General features: G+C 43.6%; 1 protein-coding gene across 8 annotated transcripts in view; it reads left to right on the plus strand.

Moving 5' to 3' along the window:
- Nucleotides 1-15,124, plus strand: part of BCLAF1 (BCL2 associated transcription factor 1) — a 247,097-nt gene that overhangs the window by 141,872 nt on the left and 90,101 nt on the right. For 5 of the 8 annotated variants that reach the window (XM_030198433.1, XM_030198437.1, XM_030198438.1 and 2 more), the window contains exons 8-10: nt 3,332-3,510; nt 5,641-5,803; nt 7,130-7,279. In XM_030198433.1, the coding sequence (XP_030054293.1) occupies nt 3,332-3,510; nt 5,641-5,803; nt 7,130-7,279 (492 nt within the window). The remainder of the gene's footprint in view (nt 1-3,331; nt 3,511-5,640; nt 5,804-7,129; nt 7,280-15,124) is intronic. The other 3 variants (XM_030198435.1, XM_030198441.1, XM_030198439.1) reach the window with 2 other exon arrangements.

Below are 15,124 nucleotides of genomic sequence, written 5' to 3' on the forward strand. Positions count from 1 at the left end.
ACACACATAAACACACACACAAACGCAAACACACATAAACACACACACAAACGCAAACACACATAAACACACACACACACGCAAACACACATAAACACACACGCATACACACACAAACACACACACATACACACACAAACACACACACACACATAAACACACACAAACACACACACACACATACACACACAAACACACACACACACATAAACACACACAAACACACACACACACATAAACACACACAAACACACACACACACACATAAACACACACACACAAACGAAAACACACATAAACACACACACACACATAAACACACACACAAACGCAAACACACATAAACACACACAAACGCAAACACACATAAACACACACAAACGCAAACACACATAAACACACACAAACACACACACACATAAACACACACAAACACACACACACATAAACACACACAAACACAAACACACATAAACACATAAACACACACAAACGCAAACACACATAAACACACACAAACGCAAACACACATAAACACACACAAACGCAAACACACATAAACACACACAAACACAAACACACATAAACACACACACACACATAAACACACACACACATAAACACACACACAAACGCAAACACACATAAACACACACACACACACACACACACAAACAAACGCAAACACACACAAACGCAAACACACACAAACGCAAACACACACAAACGCAAACACACACAAACGCAAACACACACACACGCAAACACACACACACACACATACACACACACATACACACACACAAGCGCAAACACACACACATACACACACACAAGCGCAAACACACACACATACACACACACAAGCGCAAACACACACACATACACACACAAACACAGAAACACAAACGCACACACACAAACAGCCTCGACGGTGCACCTCTAAGTGCCCCCCCCCCCCCCCGCCGCATCGCCACAACAACCCGTGCAACGGGGCATCAGAAAGCCCCTACCCCCCTTCTCTCCTCGCCACATCACCCAACCCCTCCCCCGCCGCTTCACCAAGCCCCTCCCCCCCACATCGACCGCCTCGCCACCCGCGACCGCTAATACAAACTCTGTCCGGCGGCTGCTGCTGCTTCTATTCAGCAGCAGCAGCCCGTACATAAAGAAAACAAACAAACAAAAAAACAACCTCCTAAAACGCACCTCCGTGGAGAACCATCTCACATTGGCTGACGTCTCTGCAGCCGCTCCTCCTCTCCCTTCAACGTCAGTGCCCCTGCTGGAAGACCCCGGAGAAACGCCGAGACGTCAGAGGGGAGAGGAGAAGCGCGTGCTGAGACTTCAGCCAATGTGAGATGCTTCTCAATGGAGGTGCGTTTTAGGAGGATTTTTTTTTTTTGGTTTTCTTTATGTACGGGCTGCTGCTGCTGAATAGCAGAAGCAGCAGCCGCCGGACACAGTTTGTATTAGCGGTTGCAGGTGACGAGGGGGTTGATGAGGGGGGAGGGGCTTGGTGATGTGCCACGGTGGGGGGGGGGTCCGGTGATGTGCGAAGGGGGGGACAAGGGGCTTTCTTTGGGTGCTGCGCCGGCTGGGGGGGAAGTGGGGGTCTCGCTGGACATGGGTGGCTGGAAGGAAGCAGGGGGAGGGGAGGATCGCTGCACATGGGTGGCTGCAGGGGGGGCAGGGAACAGGGAGATAGGGATGGGGCTCCACACACCACATGGGTGCCTGCAAGGGGGACAGGGGATACAGGACGGACACTGCAGGGGGACAGAAGGGTTGGTAGTCATCAGGGGGGATAGGTGGGTCGATGGACATGGCTGGCCACAGGGGAGGAACAGGGAAAAAGGAGAGAGGAGTGTCCTCAGACATGGGTGGCTGCACAGGAGAGGAGGGTCGCTGGACATGGGTAGCTGCAGGGGGGACAGGGGGACAGAAGGGTCGCTGGACATGGCTGGCTGCAGGGGGGACAGGGGAGAGAGGAGGGACGCTGCACATGCGTGCCTGCAGGGGGACAGGAGGGATGCTGAGGGGGGGGGGGGGGCCTGAGACCACATGGGTGGCTGCAGGTGGAGCAGGGGAGACAGGAAGGACGCAGCAGGGGGAGAGGAGGGTTGATGGGCATGGGTGGCTGCAGGGGGATGCTGGACATGGGTGGCTGCAGGGGGAACACGGGGAGAGGAGGGTCGCTGCACATGCCTGGCTGCAAGGGGGCAGGGGAGAGGGAGGGGGTGAGGGGGTTCCTCACACCACACACGCAGTCACTCATTCTCTGTCTTCCACATACACGCTCACTCACACACTCACTGTCTTTGTCCCTCTCTCTCACACAGTGTCACACAGAAACACAAACACTGTCTTTCACACACTCTCTCGCACAAACACATACACTCTGTCTCTCTCTCACATTCTCTCTCTGACACACACGCTCCATCTCTCACACACGCTCTTTCTGAAACATACACTCCAAGGAAAACCTTGCTAGCGCCTGTTTCATTTCTAACAGAAACGGGCCTTTTTTACTAGTATAATATAAAATCATCTATGGTGAGACCCCGGGATACATGATAGACTTCATTGACCTTCCAGCCAGAAACACCACAAGATCAACACGCACATACCTAAATCTACACTACCCAAGCTGCAAAAGAATTAAATACAAATCAACCTATGCATCCAGCTTCTCCTTTACAAGCATGCAACTATGGGACGCGCTACCACCCACCTTGAAAACAACTCATGACCTATCAAACTTTCGGAAATCAGTAAAAACTTATTCAAAAAGGCATACCCTGATGACCCAACTTAAATGCCTCGATCTCACAACACAATGAAACTTAGACTCGAATTGATCACAACCCTTCTCCTTATTCCCTGATGTGTTTATCCTACACGAACCTCTACATTGTCACTCTGTATCTGCTATACCGGAACTGGCGATCGCCACCACGGTGGTTATGTAAGCCACATTGAGCCTGCAAATAGGTGGGGAAATGTGGGATACAAATGCAATAAATAAATAAACAAAGCCTTCTGTCCTCGGAATACCTGCTACGGGTAAGTATCTTCTCTTTATCTAGTATTATGGTTTTAACTGTTCGGAGAATTCCTTTTTTCAGAATTGCACTGTAGATTCAGTACAGTGATATTAATGAACAATTTGTTTTTCAGATGCTGCAACCTATGCATGAATTACTGAAAATTTAAGTTCTTTATCATTATTTAAGAGACGGAAAGCGGCTATCACTTGGACTTTATTATGATTCATATGTGTGCGTAGGTTTGTGCTGTTTGCCAAAAATGTGCCTTTCAATTTTGATAGCAGGCAGATAAAAAATTAAGGGTCGATTCTGCTGATCTACGTCATGACATTGATCATCGTGGGAAGGGAAGAAGTAAGGAGCGAGGAGATTCTAAAGGCTCTAGGGAATCCAGTGGATCAAGAAAACAAGAAAAACATCAAAAAGATTACAGGGAATACAAATCTTACAAAGATGAAAGGTAAATGACCAAATATAGATCTGAGTACATTTTAACTGCTAATTAGTCTGTTTGTCAACATTGTTTTCAATGTTTTGATGATTATATTTAACCATTATTTGTTTTACCACAGAACTATATTTGTCTTTTAGTTGACTTGTGGATGAGGACAAAAACTTTGGAATAGCAAGCTAACATTGAAAAAATATCACAGAGTAGTATGTCCTATTATCCAGACTACATCAGGATGTTGGACTTCAATGCAGTACATTTCTAGAAAAAGTTTGCGTAAGAACTTTGGTTCATTATGTGCTTGTTTCAGCATTTTTTTCAATCCATAACACTGGAGTACAAGTAGTTAATGATGTCTTTATAAGTTTAAGATGGTTGAGATGGGTGAATCACATCATCTAAATTGTTGTAGTCTGATAAAATTCTGAAAAATAAAAATATCTTTCTGTCCCTATTGCAGTTTACTTGGATACTTTTAGTGGTAAGAAGTTCTTTTGGTATAATCATTACTAAGTGTGAAGTGACTTTACAAAAGTGTGCTTTATGCAAAAAATAGTGCAGAACACCTGGAAATGCACAAAAATATTTCTACTCAAGTTTTTTTTTTTTTTTTTTTGCAGAGTACACGTTTGCAAAATTGCTTCATAATAGTAAATAAACTCATAAAGTCCACTTTGAGTTTTTAGGTAAAGACCTGTTATACCTCAATGTAACTCACCTTGAGCTACTACTAAAAAAGGTGTGAGCAAAATCTAAATCTGTGATGCACAATTATTCTCATTAATGCAAAGAAAAATTGTGGAAATGAGTGTGAAAAAAGAGGTTTGAGACAAAAATAAAGCTCAGGAGCTATAGCTAACCTGTTCGAGAGTTTCTAGAGCAGCAATAGCAACAAAAAATTAAAGGCCTCCCTGCCTCTGTATGGGGGGTAAAATAATAGAAAGCCCTGCCCCTTCCATAAATGAGTCAGTATGTTGGTCTTCAACTTGCCTCAAGGACTATTGAGTTGGGACAGAAGCAGTGCTCCTGTCCCAGTGGTTTTCTTCATGGAAAATGGCACTACTGGCTCCAAGGGGGTCAGTAGTGCCATTTTGCCAAAGACAGCCACTGAAGTAGAAGAGTGGTGATTTCTCTTGGCACCATTACCTCCCATATCCCTTGGAGGTGGAGAAAGCTGGGCTCTCCTTCACAGAAGGAGCAGAGTTATGGAGTCTTTCTATGTGACTCGTACGTCGGGTGAGGGAGGGGTGTGTGGCATGGACCACCAGAGTTTGAAGAGTCGTGAGGGGGCCTCTGATTTGGGCCAGTGATTCCTTTAATGGCACTGCTGCACAAAGGGCACTTGGGGTGGTGGTGGAAATTTTTCACTTATTGCCATAGCCCAGAACATGAAAGTTCTTGACCACGGCAGCAAGTGAAGTATTCCACACTTGAGCTCTTGGTTTATTTGTCTTTAGCTGATTTGCATATTCTAACTAAATTTTGTGGAAACATACAAACCCACAAACATTTTTGCAGGTTGGTACATAGGGTTCTTAATATGTATGAAAATAGTGTAAGTTGGTAGTCTTCTAACTAAAGTCTTAGGCATGGAGAAGCATAGCTTCACTAGGTAGGAAAGAGAACTATTTTTTTTCTTAGTTTAATTTCAGTTGTAGAGTGCCCTGACATTCTGGTGTTTGAAAGATGGTTAAAAGTATGTATACATTAAACTTTCTACAGTATTCTTCTTTCTGCATTTTTTCTTACTATTGCGTTCATGTTGTTATCACTTAGGTTGTGGACTCCTATTAAGTAGCTATTACATGTTCTTAACAGCGTGTGCAGTCTTTGGAGTTCTTGGGGGGAAGAAAAGATCTGTAGCATTGCCAACTATCATTAGCTTATTTGTGCACAGAAACTTACTGCAACTTACAGTAAGTTGCAGATTGCTTTTTTTATGTTGTCATTTGGAAAATGTAAGCAAAAGCACTGATTGAAACTATTAGTTTGATAACCTGTATGCCAGTGTAGTAATCATTAGATAGCATATATCTGTATTACTTAATGTAACAAATATTTGGAAAATATCTTGTTAGGAAAAGCTAGCATGTGCCATTCATTTTAAAAAGTGTGTTCTGTATATTTTCTATTTTGTAGTAAACGTAAAAGAGAGCATGACCGTTCTCGATCTTCCTCTTCCTCTTCCTCATCTTCTCGAGAAGAAAAGGACAGCAAGAAAGACAGAGATGATTTTAAGACCCATCATGAACAGAAAGAGTATGCAGGGTTTGCTGGCATCAACAGGCCTAGAGGAACATTTGTAAGTTAACGTTTATGGCTGGTTTGTTATTCAAAAGTTAATGGTTAGGACAACATGTATAAAGCAATGGGGCACGTGTGTGTGCTGAGATAAGCAAGGAACTCTCCTCAACTTATTTTTGTGAAGCAATAAGGGCATAGATACACAACGCCAGATTTACTAAACTGACAAAAATAGTTATACCTCTTATTAAATTTAACTCATGTAATAGTGCTGATTATTTGGATTTTTTAAAATTACCCATTAAGCCTTTTGGGACTGCATCTTTGATGGGGATTTAAATTGCCAAAAAATTAATCATAGTGCAGCACCAAAATAAGATGTCCTTTCCCATCCACAGTCTTATGCAAGGCCAAATTAAAGGGGGGGTAGCTGCCCCAAATTAAACATCTTCAAGGAGTGACATTTTATGGGAAAGCTAGTAAAAGCAATCCGTGATGGAATTGGACAGATTGGCTAGTTTGAGAGCTAGCCCTCACTCATAGGCTCCATAGTGGCCTTGTCCACTTTTCTCACATGGGCTTCCTGTTTCAAAGGGAACCACCATTTTGAGAGTGGGTGGTGGTGCCTGTGACTAGGAATTTGTGTTTGAGTCCCCACAAATAATTCAATTACTGGTCCACTAGCAATCAAGACTATGTCTAGTACCATCCCCCGTTTTTTTACAGATAAGTTGAAAGGGATGGAATAGAAGCTTGTCCAGGGATACGGGGTCAGAGGAAATTAGAGAGGGAGACTTTTAGGTATTCCAGGGTGCAATAAAAATGTTATGACAAGACATACTTTCCAGTAATGGAAGATGGTCACTGGAATGAAGAATTAAAGTATGAAAGAACTGGCAGACTGAAAAACTAATGTTTTTGCTTGACTTCTGAGTGAAATTAGGGGAGAGACATAAAATGTGAGGAATACTGCTTTACTGATAAGTAGTGGATGTCTGGAATAAGCCCACCAGCAGAAGTGTGGTAGTGACCAAACAAGTGACACAATTCTCTCTCTCTCTCCCCCCTCTCTCTCCCCCTCTCTCTCCCTCTCTCTCTCTCTTTCTCTCTCTCTCTCCGACAAAGGGCAGTGGTATGGGAACAAGAGGGGGGGGGGGGGGAAACTACATTAACCAGAGTCTGCAGTGACACAGTGTGATAAACCAACAGCTATTACTTTGTTACTTTGTAGTATATATCAGTTAAACTGCACTAAGCTGTTGTGGGTGTTTTTCTTAGCCAGTAAAAAGGAAAAGTTGATTAGTATGGCAGGTTTTTTTACGCATGCATTGTTTTCTGACTATACATGTATCTAACTAAATATACTTCAATAAAAATTATTTAGCAGTTTCGAATTAGAGGCAGAGGGAGAGCCAGAGGAGTTTTTGCTGGAACAAATACTGGTCCTAGTAACTCAAACACAACTTTTCAAAAGAGACCGAAGGAAGAGGAATGGGATCCTGAATATACCCCAAAGAGCAAGAAATACTTCTTGGTGGGTGTCGGAGAGCTAATTTTATTTCTTCTGAGTTCATTCTTTCAACATACACATCTCAATACATAAATAACATGTAATAAAAGGAGAGAGATCTCGCACAGTCACACTATCTGGCTGGCAGCTGAGATGTATCCTTAATAGTTTGGACAGAATAATTGAATTAAACAGACTGGATGGGTTCATTGGTCTCTTTCTGCCATCGTCTACAATGTTACTATACTTATCTTATTAGATGCCAGAGAGCTATTTTAAAGGCCTGCGGTGAACAGATGTGAATGAAAGCAAGCAGATTGTCACACTGTTAATACCTGGCCCTAGACCAGTGTTGGGTAGCTATGAAGCATTTGTAAGAGAACCACTGCTTCATATTTAGATGGCAATGATATCAGAAAGGAGAGTACTGTTACATATCTGGCTCTTGTCAGGTTAGGATCATGCAGGATGATAGGAGCAAATGAATTAGACTAAGGTATCTCTATGCATTCTTCATGGATGGTTGCTGGTGGGAAGCTTTATAAGTATGAATGCATTAGGGAAGCTTATCCATGTAAATTCTGTATTACTGGTCAGCGAAACTTGAGTGAGAAAAATAATTGTTAGAAATTTCAGTTGTGTTTTATATTCAAGTAATTTTCTACATGGATAAATAGGGTGAATCAGTCCTATGTGTGGGGTTACATCATTCAGTAGCACTGAGGATGAGACAACTACTAGATGAGAGCTACAAAAAGTTAATAAGCTCTCTTGCTCATTCACAGCCGGCACTGTTCATGTACAGACTGCAAGGCTCCCACAATCCGTCTTTCTGTAGAATGAAATGGTTCCAAGGGTTTTATTTTTCATTTTTCTAATACTTCCTTTAAGGTTTTTTTTGTTGTTGTTGTTTTTTGTTTTGTTATAATACCCTAAAATTATTATTTTAGTTGACTTCAATTTTTTTTCCACAATAGCTGACAAAAAAAAAAGCATGGAATTACAAATGGTGACCTGTGTGTAACAGGAAAAATGACAAGAGCAGCGCGATCCAGATTATGTACTCCAGACTTGTCCAACCTGTTCCTATTGGAGGCCTCATTTTATATTTTGTAATGCATATTAACACTCGTGCTCCCTTTCTAGGCCCCCTCCATACCCCATCTCCCCACTGCTTAACCAAGCAATAATGGTGGTCAGATATCTAAATGTTTCTTGGGCATCACAACTATTATATTTTTGAAGTATTCTCCATTAAAGTCTGTATCCATGCTCAATACTTCCCCACCTCATTCATTTTCCTTTATGGCTATTAATTTATTCAAAGCTTAAAGGTTGCATACCTCTTATAAAACTCCTCCATACCTTTATCATGCCTCTAATAAGAACCAATTTCACATGCTTCATCCCTTTTTGCCAGTATTAGATCTATAACTCTTCTCATATGTAAGCCCCCTCCCCCACCATCACCAATTCTCTCTTTCTCTCATATGTACACCCCCACCTATTGGGACATGCAGGAGTAGTTAGCTGATGTACCATGCAGAGAGGATTTATTTGGAAATAAAGTGAAAGAGGCAGTTACTCTGATCAAGGAGCACTGCAGTGGTACACTCTGAACCCTTTCCAAAGCAACCTTCAATCCTCATTCCTTTTCTAGGAGGCATTCAGGTGGGATTCGGAGAAGACCATAGACTCTAAGAGGAGAAGGTATCCTTTACCCCCCCCCCCTTCCCATCGAATACAGTAGGGACCTCAATCTTGTCTCAGACAACTGAGAGCTCGGAAGCCACAGCCAGATTTCTTGTTAGAAACCTGGAATGAGATTTTTGACTGGCTCCAGGAGCAGATAGCCAGGACACCAGTTTCCAATCCAGAAAACCTGCCAGTTGAAGGGTTATATAAACTGTTCTCAGGATAAACTCCAACATATAGATTCATTTTCAGCTTAAATTCTCAGAATTGTCTGCAATGATCTGTGCATTCAAAACACTACCACATTGCCCACTGAAAATATTGTGGTCAGCCTGTAAACATGAGGGTATACTTACTGAGAAATTCTCTCAAAGATCAATGTGGTCACCAAGAGAAAGGATGCTTTTATTCCAATCATTTCCTGGTCCCCCCCACCCCACCCCATGTGTTTTTTTTTTTTGTGTGTATGTTTAAGGAGAGTGGATTTCATATTATAGACGTAGGGCCTTGAACAGATATCTAGGCCATGAAAAGGTCTAGGTGGTAGTTCTTAGCATCTTAATTCCCGTTCTTCCAAAATGGGGCTGGTTCTGTTTTCTAAACTTAAAGGAAGTTTTATACCCGCTTTATACTCGTATGACATTGCAGTCACAGTGTCTGTTAGATTTGTAATAGGGAAACACCATTAGCGATATCACATTGGTCTTGCATCAGTTCAATTCAATTCCGCTCTTATATACCTCTAATATCCCCCTTTCGGGGTTCAGGGTAGTCTACATCATAAGTGGGGCATAGGTTGGATACAATGTTATAGACAGAACATTGGTTAAGTACAATTTTACAGTTTTACAATCTTGTTGATTGAATATAATCTTATATAACACTAGATAGTGTGGGAGTAGTAGAAGTGTTTCTTAGTTCTATATGTTCATCAGTTCCATGCGTTTTCATGAAACTAGCTGCAGTAGTAGCACACCTACAGAAACTGATGTTCGTGTGTTTAACTGTATGATGGGCTAAACAAGTGCTCATCTTTGAAGGAACTTAATGAGCAAAATCAACCAGATGCTGGAGTTCTTATGGTTCATCAAAAATCCATTGAAACTCCCATTTGTACCCTTCACCTCAATTGGAATTCGTAGGGGCTCTGTGAAATGTGACATAGGCAAAAGCCTTTATCTCACCAGAAAGACTCACTATTCTTGTGAGTGGTGCAGATGGTGACAGTAAGCCAGCAGATATCAGATTGGCATGTTTAAATTGGGCCATAAACATCAGCCTATTCATGCAACTGCCTTGGTAAGTCTCAAAATGAAAACCAAAAGTAAAACTTCAAAGAAGGTACCAGCCAAGTTTATTAATAAATAACACAAATGTATATAAAACAAAACAATAGAAATCACATTAAATTACATAAAACTCAACATGGTCACGTTTCAGCTTCTGTCAGCATCAGGGATGTGAACAAATCGATTATTCAAAATGTGATACACAAGTGATTCTGAATCACACTGAAATTGTACAAAATGGAAGCTGATCTTTGAATGCTGAGATCGTGGCTTACAGTTTATTCCCAATTAGTAAAAACACCTTTAAGGGTAAGGTGCTGTATGGGACCCTTTTTTAGGATTTGCGTTCATTTATGGTGCCACACTGAAGCAAAAGGTTGCTGTATCTGTAGAATATGAGTGATTGAAAATTAGTTCTCCATATGACATTCTGAATATCAGTTTTATTAAACTGCTTGGTGCAAAAAGAAGCCAAAACGTGGCCACATAAGTTTTATGTGGTTTAATTTATATTGTTTTTTGTGTTTGGGTTCTATATATTATTTGTTAATTATTTATGAAGAAAATGTAAGGTGCACATCTTGGAGCTCCCGTGTTGGCAGTGGAAATTTTCAGTTTTCTTCGTTGATGCCTAAGCACAGGGGGAAGTTGAGAGGAGTTCCTTCTTCTCCTCTGGTTTCTGGCGGTATGCGGCAGACCACTATCACATCCTCTCCTGTGCAGGGCGTTCTGCTGGGGCAGGGAAAAGCCCCAAATTGGACAGCGAGACTTCACTGAACCTGTGGGACCTGATACTTCCACAATTCCCGGAAGTGCCGATCAGCTTAGTTACCCGCTGATTATGAAGGACACCAGAGAAGTCAGTATTGCGAGGAGTGCTGAGATGCTGATTCCTGGTGGAGTAGTGTTATCTGCAGCGGCTGTGGGACCATCTTCGCCACTTTTTGGGGAGTTGAAGGCTGAGGTTGCGGCGGTGACAGAGGAGAAGACAGCTGGTGTGAGGATAGCAGCAACAGAGGTCCTGCTTGCACCTTCGGTGATTGTGCCTCCCCTGAAACCACTGGTGAGGCCTGACAGTGACACTGGACACACTCTGGGAGGCCGTAGTGAGTTTACACCAAGTTTGCTGCTTTTTCATTCCTGTTTCTGTAGCTTTTTCTACTAAATTGCAATATTTTGAGTTTACGCTTTACTCCTGTAGTATAAAAACTAATCAGATGAACAAAACTATTACTGATTTAAAATCTTCACAGGCTTTGTTGATACAAGATAAGTCCATTCTTTTAAGAAAAGTGAAAAATCTGGAAAATATGCAAAGGGAACTTAATTTGCGATTTTTGAATTTCCCTCAAACTGGGTTGACATCAGCGAGAGAACTATTGTATAGTTTTCTACAAATAGTATTGAAGTTTCCAGAAGCAGCTAGACCACCTTTGTGAAGAATTTTCTGTGTGTCTTCTATTGGTAAAAGAACACCTGAGGTCCCTGTGGATTTAAATATCTCTGATATATTTGCGTCATTAGGTACAGAGAAAATTGTGACTACTAGGGCTACATTACTGGTATTCTTTGTGTTTCATCAAGATAGGAACTCAGTTTACTATATTTTAAGACTGATATTTCATTCATTGGCAGTAAAGTGCAGGTGTTTCCTGATGGTTTTTAAATGGGTGCAATCTAGATGGAAGAAGTTTTTGGAGTTGCATTCCTCTGTTATTGGATTAGGAGCTTCTTTCCATAGGTTTCTATGCAAATGCTGTATTGTTTATCAGAATATTCAATATATTTTTATGAGCCTTCTCAACTGAGATTTTTTTCTTGAAGGGAAGGGGGTAACCTCTGTTTGACCCCCCACCCACCCCAGTTTTTGACTGTTCAGAATTATTCTGTGAATTAATAAATGTGGCTACTGCCACTTTATTTTCTGTATTAGTTGTAAAACCTTGCCTCTCTTATTTTTATTTTTCCTCTGGAATCTCAAAATAAGGGAGACCCAGTGAGTCTTATGCCTTCAGTGGGCTCAAGCTACGCAGAGCTTACAAGGTGATGTCCTCATCTCAAGGACTCGTCTATTTGTTAGGCCAGTCAAATCTGGCAAAAGAAATTACTTTCCAAATTCTTCCAGTTCAGATTGTCATGTGTAGTCTTGAACAGCCTAAATGTTTTCAGAGATTGGCTGGCCAACAATGTTATACTAGTCCAAAAGAACAACCAGGTAGCAACCAGAGAGAAATGGGTTCTTAACTCCTGTGATGGGAGACTGTCAGAATGTGACACAAGGCGCTTTCTCAAGGCATTGTGCCTCAGACCCACATATTAGGCAAGGAAAGACAATGTCCTGGTGGGTAAACTGAGCTGAATTCTCCAGCCACAAGAGCGGTTACTGAAATGAGAAACAGCAACGATATTTCACAAGTGGGAATGCCCTCGACAGACCTGTTTGTTGCAAGTCCCTATTCTAGAACAGAACCGAGGAACCTTCCTCTTCTGAGGAGAGACAGACTAGGTTTGGATGCTTTTTTTTATACATTAAGGAGAGATTCTTCTGTTTGAATATCTTTTGTTCTCCAAGGACAAGCAGGCTACTTGTTCTCACATGTGGGTCGGCTCCACGGCGGCCCAGGAAACAGCAAATTTTTCCGAGCAAAAATAAAAGTTTTGCCAGAGCCTTCTGGCATGCAAACCGTGCGCATGCACGGACGACTTCCCGCCCATTGCGTGAGCGTTCCCGTATTTTTTCTTAGTTTTCTTTTTAGGCCACTTTTGTAAGTTTTCTTTCTTCTTCGAAGGGGCCATGTTTTAAGCCGCTCGGTCGGGTCTTTTGTGCCTTTATTTTTTTCAAAGGTACCATCGCATCTTTTGATTTCGCTGAAGCTGTTTTTTCTTCCATGTCATCGAAGACATCCAGCGGCTTCAAACGTAGTACTCGGTGCAACTGGACCATCTCGGGTACCTTTACCCACGCTTGGTGTATCCAGTGCCTTGGGCCCGACCATAGCCCAGCCGCTTGCAGTCTGTATCTTCACATGAAGAAACGGACCCAAGCGACTCGAGAGGCTTAACGAGAAAAGTTTTTTGGGGCTCAGTCCGGTCCTTCGACATCGGTACTGAGGTCGGTGGCATCGACGTCGGGATTGAAGGTAATGGCTGCGGAATGACTAACTTGTGCTGGGAGCAGTGAGGCATCGAGTGGGTCTCCACCTGTCTCAAGGCCTCCTGTTATGCAGGGCCCCCCCCCCCCCCCCAGGACCAACCTTCATCGGACCTGGCCCCGAGGAGAGGTGAAGACTCCACGTCTTCCTCATTGATACTGAGGAGTCTCGATGACGGGCATTGAGCGAAGACGAAGAAGCACCGTTGTCATTCTCCTTCGACACGGTGCCGGGAGCTCCAGGGCGTCAAGGGATTCGGCACCCAAGAAGCGTCGCGCCGAGAGGATCGCTCTCCCTCTATTCAGGAGCTACCAATACGTCGGTCTAGCAGCCCGGTATCTGCTCTAGACCCTCGACAGATTCTGCCATGGCTCCTTTACCGCCCCCGCAGCCTTGTCCTACAGCGGCTCTCAACGAGAGCATCAGGGCCTTGCTTCCAGAGCTTCTGGAAGGGTTACTGCGCCAGTCTGCTTCGGTGTCGGGGGTGCTTGCGCCTTCCGTACTGTCTGCTGCAGCGGTATCTGGCCCTTCACCTGTGGAGAGGTCCCTGACCTCCCTGCGGCATCGGTGTCAGCTGCCACCCAGGTCGACTCTCCTTCGATTGGTGGAGGAAGCTTCACTTAGAGTCCAGGCGGGCGTCGACTTCTCGGCACCGCCATTGAGGACGTTGTTCCTCGGCATCAAGGCAGGCTCAGTTTCGGACTGCTCTGAGAGATGTCCAATACGAAAGATGAGCACTCATGGGAGGAAAAGGAGGATCCCAGGTACTTTTCCTCTGAGTCCTATGGGATTCCTTCTGAACCTTCCCCTGCTAGAGAGGCTGCAACGGCTCCTTTACATAATGTACTGAAGGAAGTCCTTATGCGAAACTGGTCATTCCCTCTGTCTAATCCCATGATCCCGAAAAGAACTGAATCCCAATATCGGATCCACGGGGAGCCTGGATTGATGAAGTCTCAGCTACCTCACAATTCCATGGTGGTGGACTCCACTCTCAAAAGAGCCAAGAGTACTAGGGACTATGCCTCGGCACCCCCAGGCAGAGAATCTAGAACCTTGGACTCTTTTGGGAGGAAGGCGTTTCAGGCTGCTATGCTTGCTGCCAAAATCCAGACATACCAGCTCTTCACGAGCATTCACTTGCGGAACTTGGTGAGGCAACTGTCTAGCTTGGTTGATGCACTCCCTCCGGAGCAGGCCGAGCCTTTTCGCTAGGTGGTCAGGCAGCAGAAGGTGTGTTGAAAATTCCTGGCCAGGAATTCCTGCTACACTTTTGATGTAGCATCCAGGATCGCTGCCCAAGGTATAGTGACGCACAGACTCTCATGGCTGGGTGTCTCTGACCTGGATCATTCAGTCCAGCAGCGGATGGTGGATGTTCCTTGCCGGGGTAATAACCTTTTTAGTGAGAAAGTAGAGGATCTGGTTGACTAGCTCAAGAAGCACAATGATGCTATGGATTCTCTCTCTCGCCGGGTGTCTTCTGCTACTACTTCCTCATCTAGGAGGTTTTTTTGGAGGGAAGAGGAGTGCTCCCTATTCTTATGCTAGGCATAGGAACACTCCTGCTTTTTGGCAGCCACTCCAGGCTCAGTCCCAGCGCACTCGTTCTCGTCAATAACGTGCGCCTAAGGCCTCTGCAGCTCCCCAGCAAAAGCAAGGGACTGGCTCCAGTTCAGCATAGCCTCAGTAAAAGTGTTCGTGCTGGACGACTTGCCGGTCGGGGGGAGGTT

Source organism: Microcaecilia unicolor, chromosome 3 (genome assembly GCF_901765095.1).
Source record: "Microcaecilia unicolor chromosome 3, aMicUni1.1, whole genome shotgun sequence".
Taxonomy (NCBI): Eukaryota; Metazoa; Chordata; class Amphibia; order Gymnophiona; family Siphonopidae; genus Microcaecilia; species Microcaecilia unicolor.